Source organism: Diadema setosum, chromosome 21 (genome assembly GCF_964275005.1).
Source record: "Diadema setosum chromosome 21, eeDiaSeto1, whole genome shotgun sequence".
Lineage (NCBI taxonomy): Eukaryota > Metazoa > Echinodermata > Echinoidea > Diadematoida > Diadematidae > Diadema > Diadema setosum.
Window position 1 is genome coordinate 16,071,484 of NC_092705.1, and position 27,324 is coordinate 16,098,807.

A 27,324-nucleotide genomic window follows, 5' to 3' on the forward strand; every position below is an offset into this window, starting at 1 on the left:
ATTTGTGATTAAAGGTCAAGAAAAACAAAGAGAATAACAAGAAAATTTTTGCTTCTTGTGACCGTAACTTCAAAAATATACCTTTATATGTAGTGACCAATATACATGTATCATTTAAAAGGTATTATTCTGTACTTTATGACAGAGATTGAACTTCAAAATCTTCAAAAATGGACTTATCGGTTTTTGCGAACAAACTCTTCACTTTCAGAGGTAATGATTCAGTATTGAAGGAAATAAACAGGTGTTACTTTGTTACTTGGTACGTGTATATCAGTTCAGATTCACACTTTCTCAACAAACACAAGAAGAAACAAGACACAAGGTTTCATTCATTGTCAGTTCTTTCATTTGTACATAACCATTTTGACAAAAATAATTACAATGGTTTCCTCCAGCTATATTATCAATATTTTTTTTTCTGATATTCAAAGAAAACAAAAAGAAAAACATTGTGAACAAAGTAAATACTGATTTCTTTATTACAAATTCAAGATGGCATGTAATATTAGTCACATATCCTAGTAAATTACTGCTTAACTGCTTATCTTCAGATTTGTACTTAGAAAAAAAGATAACTGCGTGGGGAATAGAATTTCGATGTAACTGTGAAAATCAATGTAGAAAAGAATGATTAAGCATTCATCAAATTTTGCATGGACTTTGGAGACCCCTATGTACATCCATATGGAATCAAAGTCATGCTTCTCTGTGATTCGTTAATAGAGAAATGATATTTTATGCACCATAGAATATGTCAAGGGGCAGGGGTACGGGATATGACCATTGCAATAATTTCGCAGGTAGCCAATCCATATTATTGTTCTCTCTCTCTCTCTCTTTTGGTATGTGCGCCAACGACATGGTACAGCATATGCATGCCTTTTAGTTCCCCGCTTATGCTGTGGGCCAGAACTCTGACGAGTAAAGATCAGCCAGGAGTATTGGGCAATCTTGCTCCATTTGTGAGAACTGTGCAAGTCTTGAAGTACGAAGATGGACTGCAGTAACAATAAGCTATGTACTACAGCAATATCTCAAGTCTCAATTGTACACTGAGAGCTGTGGATTCATTATCTCCATGGTCCGGGCTTGCTTTCCCACCTTTTCTCGCACACACCTTTTTAAGCTGTTTCAGTTTAAAAAAAAAAGAATAAAAGAAAGAGAAAGAAAAGAGGAATTCTGCAAAAAAATCTATAAATACAAGAATGCTCTTCCAACAAGCCGTGTACCTAACATATAAATACTAATACCATCACCTATATATCTAAGACTAGAGTCAGTTCAATCCATTATACATATATATGCCATTACGACAGTCTCTTCTTCTACTTTTCTTCTTCTCAATTCCAAAAGGGGAAAAAAAAAAGGTTTAGATATTCCTGGCTTAACTGCACTTGCCTCAACGTGAATCTCCTGTAATATGAGCCAGCGGGTTTGTTACAAATGTACCCGTCCGACAGGGCAACCAACTCTTTTTTTTTTGCATGTCTTGAAATAATGTCACAAAGCTGGGGGAAGAATCACTCTCCCCTATAAATATGCTGGGAAACATTCCATAATTGAACAAAAACAAAAAAAGAGAAAATCAAAATGGAGTAACAACATGAAAGACAGCAACCAATGCATGCAGAACATTCCCCACTTGCCTTTAAATGAATAAAAAGAAGGGCTTTCATGTATTATTTATCAGCGTGCTTGATAAAGTCTCACGCAATCAAGCTCGCTAAGTCCACATTACTGCCGACTCCAAATTCATCTAGACAGCCGACAAAAAGAAAATAAAAATGAATGTCTCACCCTTTGTTCACACAATTGGTCTAAAGTCTTCTAACAGATCATGCTCATAGCACACACTTGCAAAGAAATGTTTGCACAGTGCTTACTGTTCAAAATATATTTACGTGAACAGCGGAAGGGAAGATGAAGAGAAAACTGATATATCTGCATTTTGTGTCACAAAATCAAAAAAATGAAAAGAAATATTTATCTACAAAGAAATCTTGCCAGGATATTTCTGCTGATCACGTATGAAGGGGTTACAGTCTACGTGTTCCTCTTCCTTACAACCTCTCCTATGCACAGATCCTTCTCTACTAAATTCATGTGGTACAATTGTGTTCAGTATGAATGTCTCCCTCCATCAAGCATGAAAGCAGTCTACCAGCAACAACAACAACAGTGTCATGTGATCACTGCCTCCTTTTAAATAGAATCTTATAAAATTACTCGGTACAAAAGATTCAACTTCTCTCAGCAAAGATAATCATCATGTTCTATTCATCTCAGTCTCTCTCTCTCTCTCTCTCCCTCTCTCTCTCTCTTTCTCTTATACTAACACTCTGATGAATTAAAAACTACAAACTGATTTGCATACATACATATATATCATTATTATGAGAAATTAACTCACAAAAGGAGAAACCATATTCATATTCACAGTTTCAACAAGAACATGACAACTGTGACTTACATACCTATAGCGGCGATCAAATGGATAAGGAATTCCTACCTGAAAAAAAAAAAAAAAATCAAATATAAGTGTTCCTGAGAAAAGATGCAGACTGTAAGCCAGTTCGTAATTAGCTCATGTGCACATCTGGACAAATGACCATTCTTTTTCTCAGTTGGTTAGGCACTTCATTCGCTGTCAAAGCGATAATGCATAACCTTGCCTAATGTAACAATTCATGGATTCAGGCTCAAAGAAAGATTGAACCAGGTGACTAGAATGGCCCACCTGGTTTCACTTGGGAGAGCATCCATTTCCTTGTTTTGCATTGAATGCATTGGCAAACTTTTTGTTTTTTTCTATCCATATTGCTAAATACCAGACTTGCTGTCAGATGGACATGCTGGCACTTATATAGATTACATGAATCATCATTATACGTGTACAGATGCTTATCTCAGTGAATTTAAAAACCAACATTCTTGCTATCTCAAATAACCCTTTTCTGTTCTTGTGCAAAGTGGAACTACGAACTGGCTTATTGGAGTGTTGTTCCCACGGCCAAAAACAACAACAAAATCATTTGTTTATTTCTTCTTTTCCTTATTTGGTATGGTTTAGTATAACCTCAACATTTTGGATCCTCGGCACAAACTGCCTAACAGAGGATATTCTATGACAACTCTCTAAACACACCATATCTGATGTTTCAGATTCCAGAAATAGAAGGAGATATACACTTCCATTTATATTCTGCTCCACATACAATCCCTGCATTATCGCTACACATAACAATCCAACCAAATTATGGTCATATACATGTATAAGTATGCGTACATTGTTTCCTCTCCTCATGACATATTTCTTGACTGCTTATTTGCAGCTGAGACTATAACCTGTTCCATTTGTTGGGTATCTTTCTAGTTGATGATGATATTCCCTAAATGAAACAGGAAACAAAACTGCAGCAACCTGGTCAGTGACAAAGCTCCCAATAGTAATGCACTGCTCAAGTTCCTATAAAAAGCAATTAATCTACTTGAACCTCAACAGTTTTTTTTTTCCATTCCAACAATCCATGCACTCTATTCTTTGGTATATTGTCTGTGCATTCTCGCCCCATTGTAATGTTGGCGCCTGGCAATAATTTGAACATCATGCCAACGGAACAGTCCCTGGCACTGCCAATGTTTGAAAGAGTTGGCAAATCAAACCAAAGAACTTTATTCTGCACTAGTACATACACTTGACCAGTCTGTCTACATGGAGTGTATACACTGAACAGCCTAAAATATGAATAACTTTTGATAATTACTGAATCCAGTTGAAAACAAGGATCCTACACACAATGGAGAAGTCATAACTTTTCTTTTTCTCTCTGTTTTTGAAAAGACAGCTTTGGTCGCATGAAAAATTAGTTCAAGCTGCAGTTGTGCATAAGACCGAGGATTGTAACAGAGGTGTGTTGAAGTCACCAGAAAAACATTGCTTGAATAACATATGTGGGACAATGTTGCAGGAACAAAACAAAACCCCAAGAGAGTCCATCTAAAAATACAAATTATAAAGTCTTTGTCTGCTAGGACATATCTTGCTTATATTGTGCCCTTTCGGACTCAAAGAATACTACATAATCTTCTTGTGTAACAAATAATGCTGCTTCTTTCAACCGGTCCACAGTCTCATGCAAAGCAATTGATTCACATATATTCTGTTCAAAAAGAAAAACATTCTAGAATATGAAAAGAATATGAATAGCAGGGATAGAACACAGGTCTCATAATCACTCAACTGTTTGAAAATACAAAACGTCCCCCGAGTAATACAAATACATCATGCACTGCTGCATGGATTTCTCTTCATTGCTCCTATCATCTTTCAAATATATCACAGTAAACAAACATCGGCTTCCTGATCGAGATGTCTGCTTACGCTCACGTGGGGCATGTCATCAACTCGGCAGCAAATGAGAGGGGATTACTGATGATTACTAGCTTCAACCCCAGACAAATTCAGGAGCTCCTGAGCGCAACAATGCGCCCCCCCCCCCCTCATCCCTGATTGTTCTCCCCCACCCTCATCCCAATGCACCCTCCCACAGACGACGACACAGGAAATGAAGCAGCAGTCGAGAGGGCAAACATCTTGTCCTTAACAGTCTTTTGACACTGATAAATTCATCCAAAGAGTAGGGTATCACTGGAGGGGGGGGGGGGGGGGGGAGATCATCGTAGGTCCAGCCTTGACCAGTCTTGACCTTTCACGCCCATTTCACTGTGCAGCAAAGGATCATATCCTTGTGACAAACCACAAAAATGAATTCACTGACACATTCTGAGAAGGTGACTTTGGATGGCAGTACACCCACTGCACAGTTGATCAATAATCTTGCTCTTCTCTTTGAAAGCAAAAGGCCACACAGTATTAAATTCGAATGCAAATTTACCAAAATGTTGAAATTCCGGAAGTTGCTGCAGCTTCCTGCTGCTGTCTTGTGATCCCTGACCCACAATTTTTTTCCAAAGGTGTGGCAAATCATACACAGCTGAGGAGGTTAATGAGCCACACCTTTCCTCCTGGATTAAATCTGTCTAAGACAAATTGGGGATAATTAGACAGGACATCTAGAGGATGATGTGAATGAACACAAGTGCCCTGAACAATAATAACAACAACATCACCGCTTCTTTTCCCTTATTATTGCAATTAACACATGGTACCATGCACACTTTACACATGCTGATGAATATTCATTATATATCTTTAAATTAAACAAAAAAAAAATTATATCAGACAAGAGGAGATACCTCACGAAAATGTGACATGAATGGGTGGACAATAAAAGCTTGAAGACAAATAAATACGACCACATACTACACTGGGTAGATACACGCAACCTGGAGGATAGAAAGCCTGTGTAAGATAACGCTGCCATCTTGTCAAAGAATTTTACGAACACACGTGGAAGCTTACAGATAGCCTACCTACTGAAACACAGTTTCCCCCAGGACATGATAACAATCGTTTGTCCACATGGTACGCAAAAGATGATAGAAATATTACTGTAAAAATATAAATGTGTCAAAAATGAATATATTACATAGACGCTTCCCCTTCTTTTCTTTTTTTTTTCAGATTCTCCACGATAGTGTAATCATGAGCATCTTGTACAAAATTGTGCTAGATTTCTGAGGATTACCTATACGCAACTCTGCTTTATCATTGACCGTAAATTCTGATGCAATGGAATACGTAAAACACCGGTTATATTTGCTCAATTATTCTACAGGTGGCTTAAATACATAAATACACACAAAAAAAAGGAGTATCTAAAGAGATATGTGCTCAATATTCGTTGTCACGCCCGGCATTCAAGAAATATCACTCATCTATGTAGTGTAACCTAATACTGGACTTTTGGATGACACAATCTTCATTATACGTCCTCCCTCTTCACACTCTTTTCTCCTTTTTTTTTCTTTTTACCAGTTACAATGAGGTATTTCAACCAACTGAGCTGAATCCATTCTCGTATCATGTGCTTTATGGCTATGGAATATCGTTGACCAATCAACTCAGCAAAACAAAACTTCGCTGAATTCTTTGTTCTCTACATTTTCGTCCTAGTATTTACGATGAAAGGCTTGGAGCTTGGTGCATCCGTGTATGAATAACACCACGTGCTTTGTTTGGATGAATCACAATGTACATCTCTTTCTGTCTGTGAAATACACTGCAGCGATTTCAAAACTATAACACACATGGAGGAAAACACCACTCTCATGCATAAGTGGCCATCTGCTGCTGTTTTGTTTTTTTCCCCTCCCTATGTAGTTTGATGGCCATTGCTATGGATTTTGGAGGTTTTGTGGTGTCAGGCACACACAACACAGCAGTTATGTCTCTGACTTTTGCAGAATCATTACATTATGATAATATGATAATAACAATAATAATAATAATAATGCAGCCAGTCAATTTGTATGCCAGATTCAAGAACTCTCAGTTTGGGTCAATTACTAACACAAGCATGAAATAAATAATGCATGCCGCTCCCTTAGGTGTAAAGGGGTGAATTGAAGAAAAAAAAAAAGTGGGAATACTAGACTGCTACCATTTCTTCAGGCAGCAAATCAATGGACCATTCAGGGCCACGACTGGTTTTAAAGACAAATAACTGATAGCACGTCAAACTCTTGCACGAACTCGTCCTCCTGTTCCTGCACGCACTGAATGCTGCGCGGGATGCCACCTCAAATATTCCAGCCATGGATATCCCCATGCTTGCACAGCGAAATTTATCATTACAGAAAAGAAACAAACAAGATCGCTCGTAATGGATTTTAAAAAAAGAAAGGAGGGAGATACTCCCAGTCAACACATGCATAAACGGGTTTGCGTAATAAACCGAAGGGTTTAATGCATGATACACAAATTCGGAGCAATCCATTTTTAATCCGAGGGGTCTCCAGCTAACACCAGAGTGGGCGCGGTCGGCAGCATTCATCTCCTTACTTCTGTCTCCATCGGGTAATGTTCTCTGGTCAACCTAACAGAAACTCTCAACCTGCCGTCTGTAAACAGTCTCACTTCTCCCCAAGTGAACTAGCAAATTTCACGTCCCGTTGACAGAAGACCCACATTAGGAGATCGAAAAAGGTTACCGGTGGCTATGACCATACCGCTGGACTATCCACATGCCTATTAAGAGGTGTTCTTTTTTAAATGACAGCTGGCTGCATTCTAAGTTCATCAGCAACCCTCGGAGGACAACCACTTTTGGATTCACTGTAAAGCTGAATTCTTTCCCCGTCTATCTCAGGTGGAGGTGTCGATGGAGTTGCCCCAAGATCGGCAAAAGATCTCTTGGTCTCTCTCTCTTTCTCGCTTTCTGCTTTTCTTTGTTCCCCTCCTCCTTTCAGTTTCTTATCTACGCAGCTCGGAGGGGGGTGGAGGGGGAGGGGTGTTGGTGTCAGAGGTTAGTGTGTAACTGGTCTTGAGGAACCTGGTCTTGGAGGACTGTAGATAAAGAGAGAGAAAAAAACAACAACATGAAATCGAGAATTGGGTTGAATGACAATGAGATGAGGAGGAGGAGGGAATTGACATAAAGGTAAAGTGGTGCAAGTTATTACTGATTTGTCTTCAACTTTCTGATTAATAAATTAGCACTATCAGCAAAACTAGATTATACTTCTAAAGCCATTTAGGTATTCCTTTCTAGTGCCATTTTTAAAGCGTTCTCAGATACCCTGGGAGCTTCCAGTCCATATCCATTGCTCAGCCCTATGACGTTTACAACCTGCCTGCCAATGGCTCAATGTGATCAAGTCACGTCAGTAGGTATCATTGTCACTTGCCGAGACGCTGTAAACCATAATGGGGCAGATGGAATGTTGGGACGGTGCCAAAATCTTGAGACATGCCTTCAAAGGCCAGGCATACATTCAGAGATAGTGCCTGTACTTTGAGAGAAGGGTGAAGGCTAAGAGCCACTGCACGTTCAAGGCAAATTTGATAAACCACATCACAATCTAATAGATTGGGGAGATTTCACCAAAACTGAACAATAACAAGAAAGCTATGGCAACTTAGAGTTGAAAAAAAAAAAAGCTTTGGCAAAACAGTGACATTATTGACCTTGACATATGCAAATTAGACCAAGCATGATGTCATCCTATTACAACTATTCCACTGGTTTGTATATCACCACAATATCACCAAATCCTGTATTTTGTGAGAATAACAAAGGAAATATGACACATGCGTGGCGGAATTTTGGTCAAGTTTGTGCTCAACTAAACTATCTTGAATATGAAATGTGCAAATATTAAGAGAGATTAAATTTTGTACAAAAACACACAAATGCTCACTTTTACAGTAAATAGAGTCAAGTGCATCTTTAATTGAGTTTGAGTTTTGTGACATCTACAAGGTCATATCTTGAGTGCATTAGACACACACTGGTTGAAAGGACTCACTGCAGGTATTCACCTCCCACTGGCGACATACGACCTTTTGCATCTGCAGTAGGTGCACCAGCGACCCTTCTGCCACTCACCTTTCTACTCTGGAGACTACCTGGCTGACTAATCTATCGCAAATTCCTGGACTCGATTCCTCCGCCATGTCAAAGCTATTCTGGAGTTCATCAATCGCCGCCGATAATCCATCATTCTTCGTCTTGAGCTGGAAATAAAAGGGCAAGGGGATTATGTCACGAACATTTACCGATACATTCACAAGAGTCATTTGTTTGAGAGAGAGAACAGTAATTGATGCTGTCACTTTCCAATGGTCACGTCTCTACAGAACGTCAGTGGTATTGTTAACCCTCTATGTGTCACGGTGTAAATCTTCTGTGTGCCACATATTTCTCAGACCACAATGCTTGGGTGTTTTGGGATAACATTCTGTTTTTCAAAGACAAATGATTTTTTTTTTTTTTATAGTTAAAGCGTCTATGCTGAAAATGCACAAAGAAAAAGGGTAGAGAACATTGCAAGTTTTAGTGAGATGAACATTTAATGACAAAGCTATAACTGTTTTTCTTGCAAATGGTCAGTAATCAAAACAAATTGGTTTGCGCATGGTTGTGCATTTGAGCCAAATATTGTAAAACCAGAAATGTTCGCATGCATTTTCACACAAGATTCGCCAAATTAAACTGCATGGAAAGGTTCTTGTCTACACTCTAGGCATTGAATGCCAGTGGCAATTCATGAAAAATTTCATGCAGCGAAAAAGGTCATCAGCTCCAACTCGCAAAAATTTCATGCCACAATAATATCTTGCTTTGCAGTATGCGAAGTTGGCAAGCCTTCGATCGAAACGCTGCTCCAACTTTAATTAAGCCAAAATCACATAAACCAACAAATAGTTCTGACCAACTCAATGCCAAAAACTATTGTTTTTAATCTGATGCTTTCTCAGAACTTAAAACTGGTTGTCAGGGTAATAGATATGTGATGTTTATTTGTGTCAGGCTCCTTGTTTATGAAATGCATGGAATACTGTAATGCCAACATATTCAGGAAGAAATATTTTCTGTGACTCACCTAAATATAACAAGCCTATCATGTGCAAAATTATACAAGAATATAATAGCTTGGAGTGTTTTTATCCATCAAGAATTTAATCAGTGTCTCTTAAGTACATCAAAAAGTTAGCGTGCATCATTTCAACTATAATCTGTGGTTAATCACTTCACAATGGAAATTCAAGAATTTGACCTTTACAAAATGTACAAATGTTACTAGACAAGACATGACTCCATTGCTTTAATAAAAAGGAACACTGTACACATGAAAAATTTATGAGGAAATTATATTTTAAAAAAATAAATAAAATTGAAACAAGAGCATGGAAACAAAAGATGACTGTAATTCTCTTGACATGTGATACGCTATGCTGCAATCTACCCTTGACTGAGCTGCAATAGAACATGACACCCTACAGGATTTTGCATGCTACATTTTGGCGGACTGGGTATTCTCCCGTGTCAACGGGAAATGAAACTCGGACTATTTCCTGCAATAGGCTCTGGCGAGGAAACACTTTCATCCTGGTGTTCGCTAACTAAATATAGACCTGTTTACAATACATCTCCCCCATGCAGCATGTGTGAGTAGGTGGACACATATTTCTGTGAAATGCATAATGTCATGAGTATGACAATATCTGGGTGTTCCCATCATGCCGCACAAAATTTTCTGACTTAAGCAATTGCTTAATCAATGCATCTAAATATACTCGTGGTTATTACTCATATCAATCAAGCTATAGTAATGACACTTTGAATTAACTTCACTTACAAATGATGTGTCAGAATTTTCTTCAATTGTAGTATAAGGGAAACTCTCGCCTGAAATCATGATTACAGGTATGATATAGTTTCGGTCTGGATGGGGCTTCAGGTTTCAAACTTTGTTTGTTACATAATGAAAAACCTCTCATGAAATATAAAAGTGCATACAATTCCAAGAGGAACTTGAAGCTTAGTTGATGAAAACTGGTTTTAAAATGGCTGAGATGTCCAGAACAAAGCGATCCTAATAAAAGGTGGGACCCACCTTTTACTAAGATGACTTTGCGTTACTTTGTTTTTGGATATCTCAGCCATTTCAAGACTGATTTTCATCACACACACTTTGAATTCCTCTTTAATAGAATTGTAGGCTTTGTAACATTTCATAAAATGGTTTCTATTAAGTATCTCATAAAACCTAAAAGCTGAATCCTCACCTCAACCAATACTACACCATCCCTTTAACCAATGCATCTAAATATAGTCATTACTCATATCAATCAAGCAATAGTAATGACACTGAATCAACTTCACTTGCAAATGATGTGTCAGAATTTTCTTCAAGTGCACTCTCAGAGAAACTCTTGCCTGAAATTGTGGTTAAAAAGCAGTTCCGCCACCATTTCAGGTGGCTTTAGTAAATTGAGCAAAATCAAACAGACAGAATCATGAAGGCTGCATCAAAATCAGACTTAAACTTTATGGAAGTTGCAGAATTTCAAATTTTCCCATCAGATCAGTGATATTGGCAAGCCAAAAGGCCTATGCATGTACAAGCTTGGTTTTCTCTCATGCTATTTTCTTCCACATCAGCTCTTTTCTGTCTTGTTTAGAATGACGTGGTTAGGACATAGTTACCATCATCACGTATACTTCCTGGTCTTCACTATTACTATGGAGTCTCAACTATATTTCATCCAATCTATGAACAATCTACAGCTGCTGGAAGCAGAACGTTTACTTGAACAGCAGCGAACTGAACACCAAACTGAACTTGAAGCACTCTGGGGCCTCGACACTTACGTCTCGGAGGAGGGGACCCAGCAGGGACTGAATGGACTCAGACTTGGGCTGCTTGCGGGGGATGGGCTCGACGTGCTCTGGGGGCGGTTCGCTTGGAATGTACTGGGGGCCGCGGATGGTGTTGCCAGGGTAGTCGAACTCGGGACCGTCATCCCGCTGTAGGGTCTCATTATCAATCCTGTGGGAAAGACAGACACCAAAAAAATATTATGAGAACACCCTTGATCAAGACTATCAGGGAAAGCTACATCCTACATGGTAGTGAATGTCCACTACATGATCAAGCTGACTTTAATTTCATATACACTGTCAAATCTCACAAAGAGAATGGTGGAAGATTTACCAAATCGGATATTGTAGAAGAAAATTATAGAATGTCATAATTTCACATGTTCTCAGAAAACATTGATATGCAAATTAAAGGTGGCAATGTCATGGCCTCACAAGTCACCCTTTTACTACTCAGATCATCAGGAAATCTCCTTCTTTTACATGAATTCATGTTAAAGGAAATCATACCCTCCACATTAGATTGTTTCAGCTTTCCAACTCTGGTATATCAATAAATGACTTTCTATTAAAAGACGGAGAGTTACGATTGCTTAAATGAAAAAAGGCATTATCAATATACATTTGTAATACTGTATAAGCTGTTATTTTCGCATACAGATATTTTCGCGAATTAGAAGGTGACAGACATTTTCTCGAGATGTTGATTTCGCGAATTGACACCAACGCTATCTTGCATGTATTGTTACTCTAGTGTATGGCGACATTTTCGCGTGTTGTTAAATTCGTGATTCAACTGTGATTTGCGAAATTCGCAAAAATTAAACCCTCGCGAAAATAACCACTTATACAGTACTTCATTCTTTGTTCCTTTTTTGTTTGCTTGCTTTTGTGCATTTGACACTTTTTGATCATGACATACATCTACTGCATTAAAAATATATATAATATGTATATATTTAGATATTGGAGGAGCCTTTAATCTTTAGTTTGCGGATATTCATGGTTATGACTGGTGTTCCAATTATGTTTTAATTTGTTTTAATTAACAGATTGCTGAATGCAAGAGGGGTACCCCCCCCCCTCAAGAATTATATTTTTTTCTTTAGCCTCATTGTCTTCCTCATTCCAGTTTCTGTGTTTGTATTGGCACATTCTAATATGATATCAAATGCTGTAGTGGTATGCAAGCATTCATCACAGGTCATTAGGGAACACACACACACACACACACACATACATACATACAGACACACACATGCACATAATCACAGGTACACACATAAACATTTGTTGGTGTATGCATGTGTCAGCATCAAACTTCCCAGAGAGAAGTTGATTGTTCAGAGCTTTATCATCACAGTCCCCTCAGGATATCCTCATTAATTGAATGTGTAGTTCACACAGCTGACAATATCGTGCCCTCACTTGCTAGGACAAAACACATGAGGTGTCATGACAGAAGCTGTAATAAATGGCCCTCAATAATCCTTTCACGGCATCCAGTCTCGCTGGGCCTCCACCCCTTTCGATTCCCATCAGACAATGACTAGGGCGTTTCATCTAACTGAGCCAGCAGAACACCCAACTCTCACTTTCTATCCTCCACGGCTACGAAGGAAACGGTTTCGCGTATATACCTTGTCAAAGTGGACTTTGGACCGTATTTCCTACCCACCGAAAGTAACCCAAGTATTAAGTGTGCGGAGGAGAGGCCTAGCTCAACACAGCACGGACCAAACTACCGTTCATTGAAAAATTATGACAGGCTCCACAGAGGTTTCCAAAAAAACAGACAGGATGTTTCCTTCTCCACAGCAGGAACTTCACTGCTTGATATGGAAGCATAATAGATCAATTTTAGCAGTGTGCAGACACTGTTAATAATACTCCATGGCACAAATGATGCCTGAATGCAGAAGAAGGACCCTCCCTAGTTTAAGTCCATGGGTGGAGCTGTGTAAATTGACTGTGTGATCTCAGCCCCTGGTTTGACCCTGGTTTGACCCTAACTGTACTATGTTCACTGACAGCAACATCCACTAGTGTGTTTTTTATGTGGCAGTAAAAAACAGATGTCCTAAAACCAAAAGTGTCAATGAATGGGGATTACATAATCACACAAATGTCTATTGATTGTATGACAATAGTTTGTACGATGGAACAGTCCCATTGCAATGCCCAAATGTGTTTTCCTAACGTACATTAGATTTTTTTTTGGGGGGGGGGTGGGGGTAGCTGAATGTGGACTACTTACATCGTGTACAGCCTGGGTCTAATTCTTTGGGGGCAACTTTGTGGGGCACTTAGCTGTATGACTTGCTATGCTCTGAAACTCAGCATGGTTAAGTACTGTACTGTATCTCTTTATCATTATCTTTACTGTTTATTACGTCTGGCACAGTAAAAATAACTTGATCCGGTACAGTTAAAAAAAAAAAAAAAAAAATGAAAAAATGAAAAAAATCTTTTTCAGTTGAGCTCTTTGGCATTTGTTGATTCAATCTTTTTCCCCCACTGCAGTTTATTCAAAATCCTATCAGTTCTAAACCTAAAACTGGTTCCTAAATTGGCTACACAACTTTGGGAGATTTTCAGGTCTCAGTATATTTTTCTCTCATATTGGCAAACATTAACATGTACATTTCTTTTTTGATTGTTTGCAGGTTTAATGAATCTAACAAGCTTCATTTAAGTGATGCAATACATGATGTGCAGTTATAATAAAACCTACCAACTTTAAGGATGACAGTATAATATTTTGCCCTAAAAGTTCTCTCTGGACTTGATGAGTTAACACATTGTCTTCCTTTTCACTGTCACTGGCACTAGTCAGCCAACAGTATCAACTCAGCATGTCTTACAATCTAAATGACTGAACAAACTCTAATACATGGATACTGCATGAGTTATTCCACCCTTTCAGGCATACTCAACAATGAAATGGTTCCCCACAAGAACAAGGAACAAAGAAACAAAAAAAAAAATAACAACACAGTGATACAACTTAGCTTACTGCAATCATGTCATACATCCATAACACATAACTTGTAATAAATCAATATATGTATGTGTGTATGAGTGTGTATGTGTGTGTATGTGTGTTTGGGGGGTGGGGATTGGGGGGGGGGGGGGATGAGGGGACGGGGGAATGGGGGGATGGGGGTCTGGGGTCTGGGGAGACAACTCACTGGTCATCATCGTCTGTGTCCGGAGAGTCATTGCCCTCTGCTTTCCACTTCTTGTAGCGCTCGATCAGCTCGGTTAGGAAAGATGTTCGCTTGGCACCCTTGATGAACCGGTGCTTCAGCAGCTCCTTGGCGGTCGGTCGCTGTTCACCGCAGGAGAAGCGAGCAGAAAAAGAAAGAGGAAATAATCACTCACAATATAGCCATTATGTAAATATGTGTACATGCAGAAATATTACACACACTCATTCAGAGTTGTGTTCATGGTTTTATTTCACTTTCTTCTTTCATTTTCTCTATATGTTGTGCAGTGTTTAAAGGTAGGGAATCCCATTTGCATGCCTTAAATGAAGAGTTGTATAAATACAGTGGTATGTTGAAGAGAGTATCATTTTAGAAACTCCCATAAAGTATTGAAAGTGGAAGGTAACATTTAGTACATTTTTATTGACCGTTAGATTTTGAATTGAATTTTTTTCGGGGCTCACCGTAAATTCCAGTACATTACTAGGCTACCTTTGCAGACCCATGCACTGCATGTGTGTCCATCATGTATATTTTGTGAAGAAAGTTCATAAAAACTTACAAACATTTCTATATACATTCTTGCCACACACTCTATATGTTATTACATCAGCTCTTATACTTTTAGATTTGTGTTTATAGATTAAAAAAAAAATACAGAAGACTGCAACAAAAAGGCTTAAGTGTGGCTGACACACAGAACTACTGAGTAGTTGAGTTTTGTGCATTATTCAAATTGTAGATGACTGTTGACTTCCAAATTTCTCAGCAGTGGCCTAAACAAGTCCCCTGAGGTTCATATTTAATGTTTTGCTGCATTTTGGGAGGTCTGTAAAAGGTATCCCCTACCTTTAAGATCATGAAGACAAACAGATAGGTACTATACACACAATGCATATTATATTTATATATACATAGATTAACAGATAGACATACAAGAACAAATGTTATTATATGTCTTATTTGATGAATTCTCTTTGAAAAAAAATACATCTCCATATGGGGGTGGGGGCGAACAAAAACAAAACTGCCCAATAGCCGTTCTAGCATATAAAAAGCAGGCAAGGTATGTGTATGTGTAATAATTCCTGCTAGATGAGGGGTTGGAGGAGGAGGGGCAGGGGGTTGGAGGGGCAGGAGTTGGAGGGGTGGGGCAGGAGCAGGGTGAGGAAAGAGCTACAAATAGGAAAGGCTTTCACTATTCCTTTCATCAATACATATCAGAAGGCCTTGAAAGGAGTCAGACTCATTGCAACAACGTAAATATGACTGATCACTTCACACATCCATTCTACCAACATTTTGATTCCTAGTACATGTATATGAAATGAAAAATCCATCTGTCTTGTTGTTGGTTTTCTTCTTTTTTTTTTCCTGTATTAAAGAGTGGCCTGAGAAGACAGCCTGATGAATGAAAAATATGCTGTGGATATCATGGAACAAAGTCTGTTGGTGGTCATTGCATTAAAGTCAATTTGAAACATGATGGACTCAAAATGTCACCATCAGATGAAATTTTCAACAGAGGGAAGGTGAAGAAAAGAAGGATGAACAAAAGATGATGATGATGATGATGATGATGATGATGATGATGATGATGATGGCAATGATGATGATGGTGATGATGATGGTGATGGTGGTGATGGTGGTGATGGTGATGATGGTGATGATGGTGATGGTGATGATGGTGATGATGGTGATGATGGTGATGATGATGATGGTGATGATGGTGATGGTGATGATGGTGATGATGGTGGTGATGATGATGATGATGATGATGATGATAAGGAGCAGGAGGAGGAGGAGAAGAGTAGAGGGATGGAGTTAAAGACTCACATGTCTCGGGTCCTTGTTGAGGCACACCTCCACAAAGTCCTTGAAGTTCTTGCTGTAGCTGCCCTCCAGCTTCGGTGGGTTGTTCTTGGGGATGAGGAAGAGGACCCGCATGGGGTGCAGGTCTGAGTTAGGGGGTTCCCCCTTGGCCAGTTCGATGGCTGTGATACCCAGCGACCACATGTCAGCCTGGACAGTAGCAGCATGAGAAAAGACGAAAGAGAAGGGGGTGGGGAAAAGGAGAAGAGAAATGGAAGAAAAATTGGCAACTTAGTTTTCACAACAGAGATTCTAAAGATACCATTTTGGTTGCAAATTACATGACAATCACCAATGTATACAAAATACTAAACAATGAAAATTCTTTATCAATTGCAAATAATTGTATTGTAAACTTACCCCCAAAAAAATATGACTACAGATAATGACAAACTTAGGGTGAATATCAATAAAATGCATTTACAAACAAGTCTTTGAAGATTATCTCATAATGGAAGTAGGTGGGACTGCTGCTATATTCTTTTGTCAGTGACAGCAGTACTTCAGAGATTACACTGCCAAAAATATCAGATGATCAAAACGCTCTTGTCGTTTCTAAACCTCGCTCACATATTTTTCACAGTGTCTCTTCCATTAGGTCAAAACACATAATGGAACAAATGTGATTATTTTTTTTTTTCATTCATGATGATCCAAAAGAAAAAAAAAAACACTTTGCTCGTGCAGCAAGAATCTTGCCAAATCTGTAATTTGTGCAAACTTCATATTCTATGATGATCAATTTTAAGGTTCACAGTAAATTAACCTCATGACTGGCACATTGACATCTCGCATCACCTAGAAGACTCATCCTTTTTTTTTTTTCTTTCTTTTTTTAACAGCTGGTAAACACAGCAGAACTTTATTATTGGTTAAAATCCTTTTTCATCACCAGCAGCCCACCCATGAAAAACTCTTCATCTCAATGTCTTCCCAGGCATGTGCTACAATATTCCCCACAATTGGTCTTACCAAGACTTCTTCTCTTTTTTTTTTCTCTCTCTCTTTTTTTTTTTTTTGGGGGGGGGGGGAGGGGAGGTACTCAACAACCAGCTCACACACACACACAAAAAAAAAACCCACTGTAGTACAGGTTTATACAAATCAAATAATGGCACACAATTATACAAACTTGAGAAAATATTGCCTAGTCTTATAATTTATACAAATCAAATAACAAATATAAACTTTTAAAAATATTGGCTAGTCTTGTCGTGCTTGGCAGTAACAACATATTCAGATTTATACTTTACTTTTATAAAATAAAGGAGAGACTGAAAAGTGGGCTTCTCTTTTTAAACTAAGTGGGTACACAAAAGAAAAAAGTTTATACAAAAGTAGTTTTGGTCTTTGCTATTAAAAAACTTGTTTAAATGGAAACATGACAGCTGTGAATGTAAACATTTACTGATGAGCTTCTACAACATACACTTGCACTTTTTCCTACTGTCTTAATGCGTGATGTCAGACATATCACATAAGATGGCAAAGAAACTAAATTTGATCAGAGTCGCTCATGTTTGTTTGCCTAAGTTTCAATTATTTGTTTTCCTTCTTTCATTAAGATTTCAAGCATTGATGCTGTCAGTGAAGATTGAATTTCAGTAAACCCTTTTTTAAGAGGCCACCTGCCTTGAGTAGTCAGCTGTTCCAACAAAATTACATAATTGCTCCCATATGAATGCAATACTGAACAGCAGTGGACACACTTCCAACCCCTGTCTATAGTGACCACCTGTCTACTGTGGTAAACTTAGCTGTGACCTTTCAGAGGTCGCCACAGACAGACATTAGTGCAAATTGCACTGCATTACTCAATTGTCAATCAGACATTAGACAACACTGACAAAGCATTGGGAATTTCCTCACTTGTATAATTCACAAAATCCTTCCTCATATCAAAAGCATTTCATTTCATTGAAGTGCATGACGTCCCTCAGGATGAAGTATATATTTCTTTAATCACTAGGCAGGAATGCACTTCAGAGGAAACAGAAAGATATCAAATCATCAACTAAATTAATCATATTGCTCATTCATTATTCCTCTAGAGATGGAAACTTATATCAGTCTTCCGATTCATCAATTCTGCCGCCCTGTGTGCCTTCACTATACACGGACACACAAAATGAAAGTCTGATCAAGGGGAAATTATCAATGCAGTATATTTCTCCCCACTTGCGTGGACATAGAAAATATATATGACTCACAGTCACCCTCATATATCTGATTGCTTTGTCAACGACGTGTCAACAATAATACTGGTACGTCCCCTACCTGCCCTTTATTCATTTCCTGCTTTGGTGTCATCTTGTCTACTTGTACAATGTACAACATATGAATGGATTCTCAGCTACCTACACAGCAGCACATAGACATACTACACACACGATGTCCTGACACTTGTAAAAGCTCTACTCATAAAAGGCCAGTTTGCCCTCCCAGCAGAGGACAGACAAACATTTGTTTTTAGATGGCTGTCCTGGCTTAGACACATGTCCCCCTTAATAGGCCTGGGGGTGTTTCATAAAGCTGTTCTTAAAGTTACAAACTTACCAGCGACTGGTGATCAGTTCTGATGTGCTATACTTATCAAAATTTCAATAATTCAGCACAAGAACTGATCACCAGTCGCTTGTGAGTCATTAATAACTTTAAGAACAGCTTTATGAAACACCCCCCTGATACCAACAGACATTTGTTAGTGATTTATTTTCCTGAGTTCAAAGTGAGCGGTGCGATGAACATCGTTTTGTTGTAACAATGCATTCAGCACTTCAAAGCGGGGATATCAGCCAATGTAGGTAAACAACTCCCAGCAACAAAAGATTGTGTAATTTTTCAATGCATAACCACCACCCCCCCCCCCCCCAAAAAAAAAAAGAACTGTTGACAATAATAAGCCTGTCACCAAGCAACAGCACTGGAGACATTGTCTGGAGCATTATCATCAATTATTTGGTCTACATAATACATTTTTCACGACAAAATGGTGGAAATCTTCATTTTGGTACCAGTCCAGAATGGAAAAGAATTTCACACATCTCTGCTCAGCCAATCCCAAAGGTGAACATATCATAACATTCATTTTAACATTGTCAATGCATGAAAATTTATGATTTATTTGGCACTCGCTCATTAATCCAGATGGGAACATAAACCTTCCATACATCAATTACATGTAGTGAACATGAAATACATGGACACACACATTCACATATGACACACAATAGATCTCAGGGCATAGTACAAATGTTCAATGTCATATGATATTGTATGTGATGTCACTGCCAGATAAATCTTGATGGATATTATGAGGGTTTGCAACAGCAAACTGTTTTTGTTTTTTGGGGGTTTTTTTCCCAAAGGTAAAAACAGGCAGAGTTTGAGAAATAAATTGCAGAGTCATGACAGCTATAGTCTGTAATGAAAGTTTGGTTTATCTGAGACATAATATGTGGAGTATCCGGAGACCTCATCTACCTGGGCTGTAATGGACGCTAACACTATAAATTTACAGTAATGATTTGTGTCAATACATAAATCTGATTTCATTTGTCAATACAGTGTAGATAGCATGACGCCCTTTTATCAGTGAGCGGGGATCGAAACATCCAGCTCATTTAGATACTCAGTGTTTATCCTTGGAGTGTCCCTACTGGGCAGAAGTTTGTTTTTACATTTGGGTGATGTCACTGATACTGCCTTGGATGACTAATGACCATCAGAGTATGGTTAGCGAAGGGCGGTGTACAAGGTTTTGATACAATTGTATAACCACAAATTTTGCAAGATCTTCGCTTTCATTCTACAATTGCGATGACAAATTAACAATGCAAAGCAGAGGTTTCGATGAATGATTAAACTCTGTACAACTAGTTATGAGAACATCGATAATGAGGAAATGGAGGAAGAAGAGAACATTTTGCATTCTTCTCACTCAAAGTTTCGTAAGAGGGACACCTACAAAGACATGGCACTTATCACATGACATGAATATTAGAGACCAAATGTATTTTACATTCAAAGATAACTCTACATTACCCACATATCGTACAATTCCATACTAACTAGACTTGAAAACTGATTGAAGCATGAAAAATCATAACCATGTGTTTGCATTGCTCTGCATAAACATATCAGAGACAATCTCTGTGTAAAACTGACTTGGCTACTGGTGTAGTAACCCGTTTTATTCTGTTGAAAAAAAGAAAAAGGAAAAAATACATGGAATGGAAATTCCAATCATGTTGTCTAGGAAGGTCATTCCAGTCATACAGTACTACACAGTGTATTGGCCAATGACATTCTTACAAAACAAGGATAACATGAACAATGCTGATACTGGGATCTACTTTGTACTCAAACTGATACTTGCGGCAACCAACAGTTTGGTTTGTAGGAGGCAATTACAAAAATACCTCCTACACACTCATAACAGCAGATTCAGGGTGTTCCTAATAAGCATCATATGATGTCAATGCAAACCATAGTCTATAGTGCATAAGAATTTCCTTCAGCACAATCCAGTGGCAACACACTAATAACACAGTAACAACAAATACATCACATGGGGTACAAGGTAAATATTGCCATACAATGGAATTACCATCAACACCAATACCAATAAATAATATACGAATAAATAAATAAATAGCATATAAGTAAATAAAAAAATACACGACCACAGAAAGTGCATTGCACTCTATAGGCCCACATAAGAATGGTGTCACTGCATTCCTGGGGTCAGGAGTAAAGAGTGTGTGTATACTACATGGACACCCAGAAAGAACAATGATAGAACAATGCGTGGTATGACACCTCGATGTGACATCGCCCACTTTTGTGGTTAGCCTTGTTCCAAGGCTCGCCTTGTTCCAATGAAATGCACTAGCAGTCAAGCTTGTAATGGCGTGTTCAGCATTCCTTTTACATGCAAAGAGTGTATACCATATTTGAAAAAAAAAATAAATAAAAAATCTACAAGCCAGGAATGCAATAGAACAAATCTTAGAAGGTAAGCAGTCTCTATGAATTTTGAGTACAATGTGCATGGTTATTTGTAACTCAGAGTGTACTGACTACTGTACTCTCTCTGATAAGGCGAGTTTTATATGTGCATTCGCATGAGTGTGTAGTACTTACTACAAACTAAAACATACACATACACATTATTATGTCATTTAATGGATCCGATATCATTACAGACTTTACAGTTATATTAACATACACAGATACCAAAGATGTTAAGGTGAGTGCAAAGAAATTATAACCCTAATATTGCTAGGAAAAACAACTGATCAATGCACTTCAAGCACTTGAAAAGGCACATACTGTAGAATGGGACAGTAAACCTGTGAAGTCTTATTTCTTTTGATTTTACTACAAAGAAGCAACATTTTGATATTAATGGTCCTACCAGCACCGTATCCCCCTCCCCCTTAACACTACTTTTATGATCATGGGTCATAACAAAGGAAAATCTCCATTGAAGTGTCAGAGATAAAACAGATGAAGTGTGCCAAAATTTGACAGGCCATGACATCAAAAGCCCAGGGGGGCATTTCATGAAGGAACTTGCCGGATAAAATATCTGACAAGTCAATTAATTATATCCGACAAGTTTTGAGAAATTCTTTAGTCTGATTGGCTGATTTCTCTGAAATTGTCGGATATAATTGACTTGTCGGACATTTTATCCGACAAGTTCCTTCATGAAATGCCCCCCGGAACAGCATGCTGACTTCCTCAGCAGAATAGTTTGCAAAGTTTTATCATACAGGGTATGTCAGAAATGAAGACAACATCAGAGGCTTCAGACTTCAAACAGGATGTAAGGAAACACATCTGGAGCATATGTTTCATTTTAACACCAGTTTCTGAAAGACAATGCAATTTGTCAATAGGCTTTTATTTCGCTGAGTCTATAGAATGTAACTTTGGATATTTTAGGGAATACCCCTAAACCAGAGGGGGGGGGGGGAGAGAGAGAGACAATAAAACAAAACAAAACAAAACAAAGTAGCTCAATGAGTTTTATCAATGTGTGTTGTAAAATGCACATGCGATGTTTGCGCTGTAATTCATATCCGTTCACAAAGATTATGAGTCTAATATGACCTTCCATAATGCACAGGAGGAAACACCCCTCAGCCACATTCACACATGAGTTATTGGTTTTTGCATAGCACTGAGAAAAATTCATTTTATTTGCCAACGATCACACACTGCAACAACAATAAAAGTTATATCTCTGCCATAAATGGAGCACTTTGGATCTCTAGACTGCACATGCCTAAGCAGTGACAATAGACCGTGATCCTGTAGGCACCCGAGTATGCAGACCTATAAAAAAAAAACATGATTTCTTCACATGTCGTTCACATATCTATATAAAATGCTGCACAAAATGAATTATCGCAATGGGTTCAAAGAAACATTGAGTGTGACTGATTTTCATGGTGTAATGCACATCATGAGGGGTATGAAGTTTTTTTGTGTGGATGATAGATTTTAAAAACCTGTTATTTTCAGGTGTTTATGAACAGGAAAGATGCTCAAAGTTAAAATGGAGTCCAAGCAATTTGTTCATTTGACAATAATGCTGGAGTTTGGTATCCAATGAAATCAGTCAGAACACGAACTCCTACACCAATCGCATTCCAAGGTTTTTTCAACAGCATACATTGAAATGACATACTGAGCATGCTTCAGCTTTTCGAAAATGCACATAGTACGAGCTCACAAAATATTCAATAGCTTGACATCAGAGGAATTGAAGTCTATAGAAAACTTACTTTTGAGTCGTATGCCGACTGCTTGATTACTTCGGGCGCCATCCAGAACGGCGTCCCAACGAACGTATTTCTCTTGATCTGGGTCTCCGTGAGTTGACCGGCGACACCGAAGTCCGCGAGTTTGACATCTCCGTTTTCAGATAGAAGAACATTTGCAGCTGAATGAAGGTAAGACATAAGGGAAGACAGGATACAGGAAAGATACACTTGAATTCATCTTCAGAAGGCAATTTACAGGTGGAATGAAACTGTCACAGTTCTGATGTATTTTCTCAACATTTGTTATTTTTATCTCTCTCATAGAGACAAAACAAAACAAAAAATCTCAGCTTTACATTGCATCATGAATACTCTGTCCATTTTGAGGGTTTCTGCTCATAAATGAAATATATTAGCATTGGTTTTTATCTTTTAAGAATTTCATGTGTCATTTACTATTAAAGGTGCATGGTCCCGGTGTTTTAGTCAAATGCGTACGCGGGCACACGGCGCAAGTTTCCTATAGAGACCTACGCTATCGACTTCTCTTTGGCGCTTACGCTTTGGCCCACTTTCCCGAGTTCGAAGAAGTCCGATTCAGTGTAGTCAGTGGTCCGATCACAGTTCGGCTCATGAATCGGCTGAGGGGGATGACAGCTTTAGCAAACTTCTTTTGTGATGTCACAATAACAAGCACATATGCACGCACCCTAGCATTACTACAGACTGCGTAATGCGCAAAGAAAACAACAAAGGCAACATTACTTAGCAACACCTACGCACTTTACTCTTGATGACAGCTCAACTTCGGTAATCTTCGTATCAATGCTAACGATGATCGGCAGTATCATCAACAGCGCCATCTACACTACCAGGACTATGCCCCTATAAGCCAACACCATGGCACAGTGTTCACCCTGATTTATAGGAGCCTGTATACAGTATAACATTTTATAAACATTTCACAATAATCTTTAGCCCATCTCCTACATGCGTAACATTGTGATTCCGGATCACAAATTTAAAGACTCTCAGGTCCCAAATCATGAAAACCTCGGCACAGTTAACATATGACCCTTGCAGTATCACACAACAATAAAGTACATAGTCAGCTAGTAATCTCTCATCCTGTTCACACGTATAATTTGTATATCATGTTATTGATGCCAATAGCATGTACATGTAACTGAACATCCCCCCCCCCCCTCCAACTGTGTGTCTCTCCACACACCTGTAGTTGGCATTTAAAAAGTACACACTGTTATACTCATCAATTCTATGAGAGCTGTGATGTATCTTTGAATGTGTCACCTGTGAATATCAGGATAAAATTTCCACATGTACCTACATTTTGTATACAGGAGGGCTCAATGCCAATGTATATGCCAGGGATATAATGAGCAGGGTATCATAAAACATGATCTATCATTAATTTACATGAAAATCTTGACAGTGACCTTGACATTATCACATCCTTGCACATTCCTTCTTTTCTTGTTTAACACTATTGTTGCTCTCCATTCCTGAAGTTGCCTACTTAAAATTTATGCATTCTCTTAATTCACTTGAACTCTTATATGTACTTTCCTATAAACTGTGTTGTTCACTTTTCATGAAAGCATTCTAAACAATTCTAATCTGCATTAAGAATGGCAATCATGATAATGAAAGGTAAGCATAGCAAATTGAAGTAGATTATCAGTCATCACCATACATTGCCATGATTATTTGCATGATATTAATCATTATAATAGTGAGCTTCAAATCTGCCACACTACCGGTATTCCTGTTATGCAGCTCCCAGGCAAAAACTGTTATGTACAAGCACAAGACAGCTCTTTTCATTGCCCCACCTCGGAGGAGGCATGTCGAAACCTTTATTCAGTATCACAGCCCTAAGAGCGCATTGAAGCGCTCTCCTAAAGCGAACTGAACATTGTACTGAACCCGCGCCAGAGGAGCGCTAAAATGCTCCTAAAGTGTACCGTACCAAACTGAACCGAGCCAAAAGTGGACCATTTCTTGACAAGCTCCAAAGGGTGCCAAAAGTGTACCATAAGTTTGCATGTGAGAATGCGCGTAACATGCACACAAATAAGTCATAATGCAAGGAGTTCATTCTCTTTGTTTGGGACATTTGTAAGTAGTTCAAACACGCCAGGTGAATAACCCTCTCGCTACAAAATGTGTGACCCCCTCTAAAAAATAACTCATGAGGTACACTTTCTCAACAGAGTGCTCGAACGATCCAACTCTGGCACAGTACAGTTTGATACACTTTGGTTCAATTCACTTTGGTTCAGCTTGCTTTAGTTTGCTTTGGTTCAGTTTGCTTTAGTTCGCTTTAGAGCACTTGAACCCACCCCAAAGCTTGCTATTACGAGGGTGTGGCCCACCTTTGATGTCTCTGTGGATCTTCCTCTCACAGTGGAGGTAGTCCAGGCCCTTGATGACCTCACGGAGGATGGTGGCGATGTAGATCTCATCCATGGAACCAGCCTTCAGGAGGTCCAGGGCCGATCCCCCTCCCAGGTACTCCATGATGATCCATAACTTGGTGCCCTGGAGGAGAAAACAAAGGAGAGTCCGCATGACTTGTTGGTTAATTTGTTAACCTGTCTGTTGTTGTTGTTGAAGTTGAGGTTGAAGTTGAAATTGAAGTTAATGTTTATTATCTATATTTACATGTTTGCATGGCATTATACATAACAAAAGACACATGCATGAGTACAGGATATATTGGTGGGTTTGTTTGTTGTTGTTTTTTGGGGGGGTGTTATTGTTTGTTTGTTTGTTTGTTTGTTTTGGTTTTTTTTGGGGGGGTGAATATTCACACTGGAGGAGACACTTTATTACGACTTTGAAATACAATACAAGTTAGATCCACCTTGCAATATCACGACATATATTCTGTAATTGTGCAATACACTGTATAACATTGTCAGTGGGTGACAGTAGCAGCATGGATAGTACATCACTCATAATAATGGAAATATGAAATAGTTGATGCCAAACTTCATTCGGTAGGAGCATGAAGATATATTGAAGAAACAGAATTTATAATTGCAGTGATATCATTACAACAACTGTGTTGGACTTGCCCCATTCTTCTTCATCATTTGTTCATGTATTACATGTACATGCTTTTGTACATTTGTAATATTTCAGTATTTAAAAAAAAAATAAAGATCATCTTCAAAAGTCAAATCAAGGCGGTTTCAAATGTCCCCATTTCATATGTAATCAAGCATTTTTTCATGTGTCTCCCCTTCTCCCCTCAATCCTAAGCAAATGAAGTAACATGCATTTCAAAATGAAAATATCTCTGTTCTGATTTCACTCATGAAATTGACAAGACACTAATTCTTAGCATCAATGTCTGCTTGCATGTATTATCAAGAAAGGCCAATATGAAAACACTCCTATCAACTCCTGGCATTGAACAAACATGTTTTAATACAAAATTTGAAGAAATTTTTGATGTACACGACACAGAGATCGAGTGAAATTAGACAAGTATTATGCAAGTCACATCAGCATTGGCATCGTTGAGTCACACATATCAGGGTAACCTTCGGATCTCCCAAAAATAGCAGACTTACTCATGTGACCCTATTGGTGCCTGAAGCATAGACATGCTCATCTGTTTTCTGGCGCAAACACGCCGGTTTTATTTTTCTTGAATTGTTCTGGAGAATGAGTGCTAACTTTGATATCTTTGACACATCTTGAAGAGAACAGTCATGATATAAATATGTCCATCACAAAACTGTGGCATATTTATGTGGCATTTCTTAAGCAAACCATATGATTTTACATTTCACATTGTGGACTTTAGTTTGGAAATTCCACAAAAAGCCTCAAAACAAACCACTATGAATCACTTTATATTTTCTTCTTTTAGTGGGGGGAGGGGCAATCTTTAGCTGATACAAATTTATGCTAACTTCTTTTGACTATACCACTTCCATTGCTAACTAGCTTACATGAGATGTCTATGGGATTCAAATTTAGAGGGTTGAATATCCGGTATTAAGCAGTACTAGTACCTTCTCATCCTCATCAACATGAGCAACTGCCAATTATCTTAATGTCTGGCATTTGCTATGTCCATTACAATGCATCTCACACTGATCATGCAGCACATAAGATGTCACTCTTGAAGCCCAATAT

General features: G+C 38.4%; 1 protein-coding gene across 1 annotated transcript in view; it reads right to left on the reverse strand.

Moving 5' to 3' along the window:
• Nucleotides 1-2,316: 2,316 nt before the first annotated feature.
• LOC140244677 (serine/threonine-protein kinase 25-like) overlaps nucleotides 2,317-27,324 on the reverse strand; it is a 67,201-nt gene continuing 42,193 nt past the window's right edge. The window contains exons 3-9 of the mRNA XM_072324297.1: nucleotides 25,548-25,713; nucleotides 23,173-23,330; nucleotides 16,340-16,525; nucleotides 14,483-14,622; nucleotides 11,283-11,460; nucleotides 8,514-8,641; nucleotides 2,317-7,471 (exon numbers count right to left, since the gene is read on the reverse strand). Coding sequence (XP_072180398.1) covers nucleotides 7,432-7,471; nucleotides 8,514-8,641; nucleotides 11,283-11,460; nucleotides 14,483-14,622; nucleotides 16,340-16,525; nucleotides 23,173-23,330; nucleotides 25,548-25,713 — 996 coding nt within the window. The 3' untranslated portion in view covers nucleotides 2,317-7,431. The remainder of the gene's footprint in view (nucleotides 7,472-8,513; nucleotides 8,642-11,282; nucleotides 11,461-14,482; nucleotides 14,623-16,339; nucleotides 16,526-23,172; nucleotides 23,331-25,547; nucleotides 25,714-27,324) is intronic.